This window comes from Sinocyclocheilus anshuiensis, unplaced genomic scaffold (genome assembly GCF_001515605.1).
Source record: "Sinocyclocheilus anshuiensis isolate Anshui unplaced genomic scaffold, SAMN03320099.WGS_v1.1 scaffold1753, whole genome shotgun sequence".
Classification (NCBI taxonomy): Eukaryota; Metazoa; Chordata; class Actinopteri; order Cypriniformes; family Cyprinidae; genus Sinocyclocheilus; species Sinocyclocheilus anshuiensis.
In genome coordinates this window covers 835,592-846,078 of record NW_015541398.1, presented here as the reverse complement: position 1 = coordinate 846,078, position 10,487 = coordinate 835,592, and the positions used below count along the sequence as shown (strand labels likewise).

General features: G+C 34.7%; 1 protein-coding gene across 1 annotated transcript in view; it reads right to left on the bottom strand.

Moving 5' to 3' along the window:
- Positions 1–10,487, bottom strand: part of dlgap4b (discs, large (Drosophila) homolog-associated protein 4b) — a 106,207-nt gene that overhangs the window by 5,745 nt on the left and 89,975 nt on the right. Inside the window, exons 8-9 of the mRNA XM_016489245.1 lie at positions 2,764–3,140; positions 2,589–2,680 (exon numbers count right to left, since the gene is read on the bottom strand). Coding sequence (XP_016344731.1) covers positions 2,589–2,680; positions 2,764–3,140 — 469 coding nt within the window. The remainder of the gene's footprint in view (positions 1–2,588; positions 2,681–2,763; positions 3,141–10,487) is intronic.

Here is a 10,487-nt window from a genome sequence, read left to right as displayed (position 1 = left end):
CAGTGTGTGTGTGTGTGTGGCTGTGTTACAGGACATTTCTATTCAGCAGTAGCATTGCACCACTGCTATGTGTGTGTGTGTGTGTGTGATGAAGCCTTGCTCACCAAGTCTGCATTTATTTAATTAAAATACAGTAAAATTAGTAATACTGTGAAATATTATTACAATTTAAAATAACCATTTTTTTTTTATTTGAATATATTTTAAAATGTAATTTATTTCTGTGATGGCAAAGCTGCTATTATCAATGTTAAAAAACGTTTAATATGTTTGTGGAAACAGATGCATTTTTTTCAAAAGTTCAAAAGAGTGGCATTTATTTGAATTAGAAAACTTTTGTATAATTATATCATAATTGAATTATAATAATTTAATTATAAATGTCTTTACTGTCACGTTTGGTCAATTTAATGCTTCCTTGGTGAAAAAAACTTATTATTTTCTTAAAAAAAAAAATCTTAGTGATATATATATATATCTATATAGTAATTGCATTGTTATTACAATAATGTTATTGCAATCACTGCATTGTTTGCATGGATTCCCTACAGTCTTACACAGTTTTTCTGTTCTGATTTTCAGAAACAGAGCTGGTTGGTTTGGTTCAAGGCTCAGAACTCTCTCTATTGAAGAACCAATCCAAGGCTGCTGAAAAAGTGTCTGTTTCCTCTCGAGTAGTGTTAATTTCATTAACGAAATCTATGACGAAAAATGCTCGTCAACGGAGTTTTTCCCCTGACAAAAACGAGACGATGACGAGACGATAACAAGGTCATTAAACGATAACTGAGACATTCGCTCAGTTATGTAATTTTTAATGCAAAGATGACATTGTTTGAGATGTCTTTGTTATGGGCTAGGGTTAGGGGTAAGGGTAGGTCAAACGTGTCATGTCAGTCTTATGCACACCCCTTCAAGTAAAGTGTTACCGTGTTTGTTCATATTTTGAAATAGCTCTTATTTCTATATTTTCAGCTTTTAGTCATTTTAATTTTAAATACTTCTATTTAAATAAATGTTTATTTCAATTTTAGAAATTATAGTACTTCAACTTAAACTTATATTTAAGTAACACTTCCAAATTTTAGATTTTTGTTACTTAAAAAAAAAAAAAAGTTTTTAATCTAATTTTTAGTATATTAATACATAAAATTTTCATTTTAATTTTAGTTTGTTTTATTCATTTTTATGTGCTTTTGTAATTTTTTTAGATTTTTAAAAAACATTTGTATTTAGCTTGATTTTTTTTAAAGTTAGTAATTATAGTACTTCAACTTAAATTATTTTATTTCAGTTAGTTGCCATTATTTCTAATTTCCATTTAACTTTTTTAAAGATCTTCATCTAATATTTAGTATATTACTATATTAGTATATGAACTATAAATATCGTTGACGAAAAAAAGAGGAGACTAAAATGTAGTTAAAAGAACAAAACCTTAACCAAAACCTTATTATTTTGAAAAAAGTGGAGCCAAAACATTTCAGACTGCTGTACAAGACTCTATTATGCGAGCGTTCATGTTTGCGGCTGCCAGATATCAAGACCTCAAATCCCCCAACCAGAGTTGTATATCTGAAGTCTTTGTTTATTTAGCCTCTAATTGATATCCTGTTATAAATCTGTACACTAGATGAGGTAAAATAAACCTTATAAAACGGAGAGTTCCGGTCGTTGATTCTGATTGGCTGAGCCGCGTTCGAAGCTTTTGTAAATTACACTACAAACACACACCTTTGTTTACTTCTGTGTGTTGCTCGACAACCACTTTGTTGCAACCACAACTGTTACAGAATACTGTTTTTATTAATATCATTACACATTATTTGCTCTGTTTTATTTTGTGAAACCTTACTACGTATATGGAATAACCGTTTTATAAAAGCAATAAACCCCGTGAAGCCGTGGTTTACAGTGAATTTATAACAGCTAAGGGGGTTTTAGGCACTCCGCTTCCCGTAGCTTCTTGGGGCTTATTGCTTTAATGCATACGAGTCAATACTCTATTGATTTGTGCTTATTGGTGAAAGAGCAACTTCTGATGAAATGTTTCCACCGACTAAAACTTGACTAAAACAGGACAAGTTGACTAAATATGATAAATACTAAAAGTTACATTTGACACAGGACTAAAGCCCCGTTCACACCAAGAACGATAACTATAAAGATAACGATAGTAGCGTCCACACCAGCGAATGATATCGTCTGTTTATTCTAAGCGCACGTGCGTCTGCCGCTTTAAATTCTCGAGCTCGATATAGCAGGATGGATTCTGATTGGCTGTCAATGTTTGTATCGTTCATCAGCTGGGAAAAAAATCGTTCTGAAAGTGATTCCAATGATATAGTTTCTCTTTGTCTTTATCGTTATAGTTGTGGTGTGGACTCTGCTATTCTTTAATATTGAGAACGATTTTTAGAACTATATCTTTATCGTTATCTTTATAGTTCTCGTGCTTGGTGTGAACGGGCCCTTAAGACTAAATTAAAAATAGCTGACAAAATTAACACTACTCTCGAGTTCTGTTTCGGAGACTTTACAGGGTTTATCGTACAGCGAGCAAGAAACAAGAAGCGAAACAAACTCACGTCCAGCCGTCCTCCACTTGAACGCCGATCGACTGGAATCTGGCCAATGGTGGCGTCTCTTCTTTAGCCTGGATTTCCTGAATACAGTCGACCTGCAAACGGCAATGAAATATCATGAATTAACATTCAATGATTCAAATCCTTTGTACTCAAGTGTGTGACAGACTAAACTCACTTGAATCCCAATGGAGGAGAGTTTCCGTCTCGGGACGAGGTCTAAAGGGCGTTCGTCTGCAGCCTTCACCTGCTCATGATGGGACTCTCGGAGCGGGTTGGGAGAGATGACCACAGCCGCTGGGATCTGGGGTTCACGGGGCGGCGCTACAGGAAGCTGGGGTCGTGACCCTTTGGCCAGGCTGTCGAGGCTGTCGGAGGAGTTGCTGCGTCCTGATTGGCTGTTGACCTCGCTCTTGCGGTCGTGGTGGTCTGGGTAGCAGTCCTGTGCAGACTCGGTGCTGCTCTGCACGGTGACGGAGATGAAGGGTTTGGAGGTGGTTCGAGGGGGAACAGGAGGAGGAGCCACCCTCTTACAGGAGGTCATACATGTGGAGACTGCAAAAAACATAAAACTTTAGAGTGATGAGACTGATGGAAAGACATCTGACACTCAAACTCAGCATGCAAGATATGAAATCTCTTTGGTATTTTTGCATGTATGCAAGTACACACACACACACGCGCGCACACACACGCGCGCGCGCACGCACACACACACACACACACACATTTTTTAACTGATGCTGATATCAGGAGACAGTATTTTTCCCATAATTTATATGCACAGCACTGTTTAACATAATAATAACTAAATGACCATTAGACTACAGTAATGAATCCATAACATACATGAATATATTCCTCTTATATAATATTAATATTAATATATCTTGAAAACAACAATAGTATATATAAAATATATAATAATTATTGGTAACACTTTATTTTAAGGTGTCCTTGTTACACGTTACATGTACTTACTATTATAATAACAATTAATTATGCATAATTACATGCAAGTAACCCTAAGCCAAACCCTAACCATATAGTAAGTACATATAGTTAATTAATATTACTCAGTACTTATATGTATAATTACACTGTAACAAGGACACCTTAAAATAAAGTGTAACCTAATTATTATTTTTTAAATAATATTTTAAATGCTTAATAATTAAATAATAATAATGAATAATTATTTTTTTTTCAAAATGATCACAAATAAATTTTCAGCTTCGGTTTTGATGCTTCAAAATGAAATGTAATTTTGCACTAGTACTATTAAGAGTTACTTAAAAATTTTAAATACATATAAAATCATAAATAAATTGAAATGAATAGTCAGAATACAAATATTCATAGACAGCCCTGCTTGACACAATAATAACTAAATGATCGTTAGTCTACAACAATGAATACATAATATGAATGATGAATATCTTAAAACAACTACAATGATAATATACAGTATATAACCAATTATTGCTAATTATTTTTAAAATAATGATGATGTCGTGCTATCTAAATGGTAACAAATTTATTTTGATGCTATGCATTTATTGCTTCAAAATGAGAAAGTTGCTGCCGTAAAAGATTCAATTATTATTCACTAGTACTATTAATAGTAACGTAAAGATTACAAATATATATAAATTCAAATTTGTACTCGGAGTGCATATATTTATAAAATTGAATATTAAAGCTGACTCAAACACACAAACCTGCAAAGGCCAAGATTGATGAGCAAAATCAAAGGCTGCTCGCTTTTTTTCCGACAACAACAACAACAACAACAACAACAACAACAACAACAACAACAACAACAACTTTTTTTCCTTTTTTTCCGACAACAACAACAACAACAACAACAACAACAACAACAACAACAACAACAACAACAACAACAACAACAACAATAATTGTATACTTTTAACAACAGCACTAACTCTCAGCTGGACTCCAAAGCCACACTAAAATGTCTGAATGTCACTGCATTAGATATTAAAATATCAGTCCGAGTGTCTGCTGTTGTAAAGAAAGATGCACAAACACACTACAACATCTGCAAGCATTTGAGTCGCTGCATAAGAGTATTTGACCTCACTAATTTATTTGTTCACAGAATTGTTTGTATTAGCAGTTTTTAATGGGTTACTGGAGTCACAAGACACAAAAAGACAGAAGATCCAGCATAATATTCTCAAAACTTTCCTTTTCTAAAACACCATACTGAGACTCCAAACACATTTCGTGCAGCTGTGCATGTTAAACAGCTCATGAGCCCAGCACAAACTCTCAGAGACATTCAGCAAACATACGGACAAAAGCTGATCTACATGCGTGCTTTCATGTTAAAACTGATGAGTCAGCATCAGTTCCTGAACGTATGAAGGGGAAGATGGTTGCTGAGGTCAGCTTGTCTATTTAATGCATTAAAGGGGACAACTTTAGAGATTAAACACTTGGTCTTTCTGTGAATGATTCATCAAGACAAGTATTTCCAAAGAAATAACACTCTCTCTCTAAAACTACTTTCCTCTTCTGTTTGTTACTTAGGCCTAGTGGGTTATTGGATCAGTTTAACCAAATGACAATTATTAATGTAGATATTGTTTTATGTGCATTCTGTCTGGCTCGTGTTAATCATTTCCCAATGAAAGCAATTTAAAAAATGTCCGGTTTCACTCTGAACTGACACAAATTACAGAAGCAAAATGAGTTGCAACTGGCAATTTTTTCTCTCTATGTTGGAAAAAATGATGTTAAACGCTATCGCTGCATCCCACTTCGCCCTAAAAGTATACTTAGTGTAGAAAAGAGTGCATACTGTTAGTTATGTGCATCCCATCAGCATTTAAACTGCAATGTTAGATATTGATTATTAATCACTCAAACCCCTTTATCAAAACCTCTCTACTTAACCATCGATCTCACATATCTGCCATATTTGTAGTTTGTAATTCTAATTGAATCCTTGTCCTACATACAATGAGTTGTGGACAATATAAGCTGTTAGAGTGTGCATGGATCTGCACTTCAACATACTACAATTTGGGACACACTAACTAGTGTTAATTTCGTTAACGAAAACTACGACAAAAAATAAGCTTTTTTTCCCATGACTAAGACTAGACGACAATAAGGTCAATAAACGATAACTGTGACTATATCAACATGCAATATCGTTGACGATAAAAGACGAGATTAAAATGCATTTAAAAAAATAAAACTATACAAAAATGTCTTTTTATTTTCTTCGAAAAAAAGGAGACAAAATATTATCACGGACTGCAGTACGTGCCTCTACTAAGTAAGCTTTCATGTGTGCGGTTGCCAGATATCAAGAGTTCAAATCCCCAAATCAGAGCTTCTCTGTTAAAAGGGCACATTTTCTGCCCGGCGTTTTGCTTATTTTTGCAATCTGGCAACCATGCACACACGCTTTCTCTTCATTGCGGAAGCGCCAACGATGATCTGAAAAGAAGTAAGCTGGAGTTTATCGATCTCCGTGTGAGATGTTCGGCTTAAATGAAAGTGTCATTCAGCCAGTCTGTGTTCAGTCATGAGATCTTGACTATTTTGTTGCTGAATAAAAGCACTTACTCGACCGCTGTTGTTTTAATAGAGAAACATTATTGCAATTTGGAATTATTGGAATTACTATTAGGAATTTCACTGTTATAATATTTTAGTTTGTTTTTAGCAGTTTTCATAATGTAGACAGAGAGAGTGCATATCCAAGTCTTTGATATTAATTCATATGAATAGCCTATAATAAATCAGTACACTAGATGAGGTAAAATAAGCCATGTCTATGAGTCCACATTCTATTAATTTGTGCTTATTGGTGAAAGTGCACTACCTGAAATGTAAAAATTTATTTCTCAAACGACAACAATCTTTTCGACTATATTTTTGAGTAAAAAAAAATAAAAAAAAATAAAATAAAATTACCAGTTTAATTTTATACAGCATGACGAAAATGTGACAAAACGTTTCCATTGACTAAAACTAGACTACAATGCTCAGACATTTACCCCTGGTTTCACCCCCTGGACTAAAATGCATGTTTGAGCCGTCTCAACTGAAAATATCTTGCTCTGACATATCTTAAAATATGTCAGTGTCATTGTTCTATGTCAAGATGCACACCTGTAATGTTTTCTTCTAAGGCATTTTTGTAAAAGTTGCCTAAATATCTTAATTTAACTAAGGCCTAGTCCTGGCTTAAGCTAAGCCCCGTTTGTGAAAACGGGCCTTAGTCGGCTAAAACTTGACTAAACAAAAACAGGACAAGGTTGAATAAATATGATATTAACTAAAAAGTACATTTGACAGCAGGACTAAAACCAAGACTAATTTAAAAGAATAAGACTAAATTAAAAATAGCTGACAAAATGAACACTAACTGTAATTTCAAATACTATTTAGGACGGATACTATGTGAATGGGACATATAAGTATATATGTTCGGCCCCATTTGATGACATGGAAAACCAGAGGATAAAATATCACTTGGAAAGCAAAAAACAAATGACAGACGTGTTCTCTTAACCTACATGTTATCAAGCTATTCAGGAATGGTCAGGCGGAAAGCTCTTCTGCAAACATTGGTTGGTAGATATTTGTTTGTGATTAAGGCGGGAGTGTTACGAGTAGTTAAAGGCCACCAACAAATATCTGTTCGCCTGCCTTAATATCTAAAAGCATCATCACCCTGACGTTATAAAGCAACGTCAAATCCTACACTTTTGTTGTGAAGGCTAAATTTGCTTTTCAGCCCGTTTAAGCAAACTAAACCTCTTTTCACAACATGAATAATAAAATTACACGCATGAGCGAAGCATCTGTGACATCAGCTGAGTCGACACTGGTGTGGTGTGTGTGGTGTGGTGTGCGTGTGAGCGATCCAGTGACTAACGATGACTTTATCATTCAGGTGTGGCCACATGATCGCAATAATCCTCCGCTCACTTCAGTGATCACACCTTGTCTGAAAGAGCAGTTCAGAAAGGTTTAAATCGCTGGAATTCAACAGTAAGAGGGCCATTATGAAATCAGCATTAGATGCAGCTGGTGTATTTTTGGAGCAGCTGCTGTAATGTCTGTGTCAGCATCCTAGATCGCCTGTTGAAAGACTCTCTACGCTTCTGCATAAATCATTCATTAGGCTAGAAATCCCGGGTTTCTGAAGAGCAGAGGCTTGCTTGCGCGAATGAAATGCATTGTGAATGAAACGAGACATTTACTGAGCCACGAGGGAGTGTTAATAACTCACTGAAGAACTTGTTAATGACCATTTCTTTGTGCGAAACTCAACTCAAAACCTTATTCTAGAAGCAAAGCACTACTTTCCTTAAGTAGCTTAAGTAGAAATCACTTTAAACTTTGGATGGAAAGCTCTCTGTGATGATAAGTTTTCAGTCAGGATGTGCAGATTGATCCCATTAGCCATTACTAACTCCTCTTATGCTGCATCATGCCAAAGTTTCTGACTAGAAATAAATGTCAAACATTTAAAATAAAATAAAATAAAATAAATAAAAAAAAAAGTTACAAAAAATGAAGAAAAAAAGTTGACTTCTCTCACGTAACCATTATAACAACATGTAAAAGCAACTACATTTCCCTCCATTTGGCACCAAATGTCTCCAAGATCTATTAAGGCTTACGATGCTTTTGGGAAAACGCACACTTCAACTGTAAAATCACAATAAATAAACAATATTTTTGCATTAAGTAAAAAAATACTACATTACGTTTATGAGAATATAATAACAGTGAACATTGAGAATAATGACAATTGCAAAAAAAAAGTTTAAAAGTAAAACATCTGAGTGTATTACTGAAGAATTTTGGGGAGGAAATGTGCATAATTATCATGATAATATATGCAAATAAAAAATGAATGAATGAATGTCTAATGGAAACATGTGTAGAGCTTTCTACCTAACTGGGATCTCACGAATCTATTTCATATTTTGTTTTTGTTTTTTCCTCTCTTGGTTTTTGAGGTGAAACATTATTTATTTTTGGTAGCAACCTCTACATTAATATATAAGCCAATGCATGTATTCAGTATTTTGCGAGAGCATAAAGATGTGTATTAATGAGCGATTAAGTGCTCCGCTGTCATCAATGAAGCCACACATGACTCATTTTAGTGTTATGATGCACACTGCCATAGAAACGAGTCTGAGGATGTGAACAGCTCATATTAGTCATCTTGTTGTAATTACATAAATCCTGTCAAAGTGAAGGCAGAGTGTGAATCTGATAGCGCCAGTATCAGTATGTGATTCAGAAGGTGCTGCTTTCTGTTGCATAGCGCCAGAAGACAAAACACCACTGTGACATCATCGCCCAAACATCCCGCTCACGTCTGTGACATACATGCTGCAGAATTCCCGTGCATCACATTCCAGGTCTAGACAGGGCCTATTGTTGTAGAGGTCATGTTTGGGACAGTCATGTGACCTCAAAAGCAGGAAGTTTGGTTATGATGTCAAGGTTTTCACCATATTATTTTACTAGAGTGTTTCATGAATTCTCATTTGATTTAGCACGCACTTTCGATACGCAGAAATGTGTGACTTTTAAGACAAACCAGATCTTATGAAAATATGAGCAAAAAAAAGATGGTTCTTTAAAGGTTCTTTACATGTAGTAACGGTTCTATTTAGAAGCATAGCATCCTGAAGAGCCCTTTTATGCTGAAAATGCTTCTTTGCCTTAGAGTTTGTTTTTTTTATTATTCCTGCCTTTTTGTTTTTCAAATCTATAACTGTCAAAGCACCTCATAACCGATTTTCTGGTGCTCATTTATTAATGTATTCTGCTAATAACTGTAGATCACTGTTATTTTTATTACGATTTCACGTCATTACAAAATAAAACTCCCTAACTGACACAAAATGCTCCTGTTGTTTTTATGTAAAACCCTGATAGACGCTACAAGATACTGTAATACCAGGCATATAGAGGGGTAAAAACAGTATTAATAATATATGCAAATAATATGAATATTATGATATAAATATACTAATAAAAATGAAAATAAACCATCATTAAAAAGGTTATTTATAACACCATTAAGGTCCCATATAGCATTTTCAAAGCATGGTTCTTTAGCACCAAAAAGGGTTCTGCTATTGTTACAAGCTGAAGAACCCTTTTACTCTACTGCACTTTTATGGATCTTGACCTTTCCAATATGGCAGATGTATTGTGGAAATGAGCACCCGCTGCTAATGTAGCATCTTTTGGCATTAATACCTTCTAAAGCCACAGAGCTTTGGTTTGTTCAATGCAAACTGATTGCCATATCATAATGTTCACTTCTTAATTATTTTCTTTTAAATATACTGTACAATGCAACTGTAATGCATAATGACATCTGTTCCACAAAACAATCGCTCCAATTGAGCTCATTATGTTTTGCTGGACATAATATTCTAGACGCTTTAGGAAAAATCCTGACTAATAATACAGAAAACAAAAATCACAAATCCCGTAAGACAGAAATAAGCAGCTTAACGTAGAATTAGTGCAACTGATGTAAAAATGCACAAATGACAATCAGGGTCATTGTTTTAGTTGCTTACTCAAGTGGAATGAACCGTCACTGGAATATGAGCCCTAAATCAGAGCGACGCTGTGACCAACGCCGCTGGAATCTGTAAGGATTGGGTCATTATGTGGATTTGGCCTCTAGTGTGGGAAATGTGCAAACTATGGGAACTTTCCCATGACGAACAAAAACCATTAGAACATTTAGCACGGTTAAGATGTTATTTGGCACAATGCATGATAAAAAAAAAAAGATTTGACAATGAATGTGAAAATGTTGCATGACACAATAATGGCCAAACAGAACATATTTGATGTGCAATACAGTAAAGT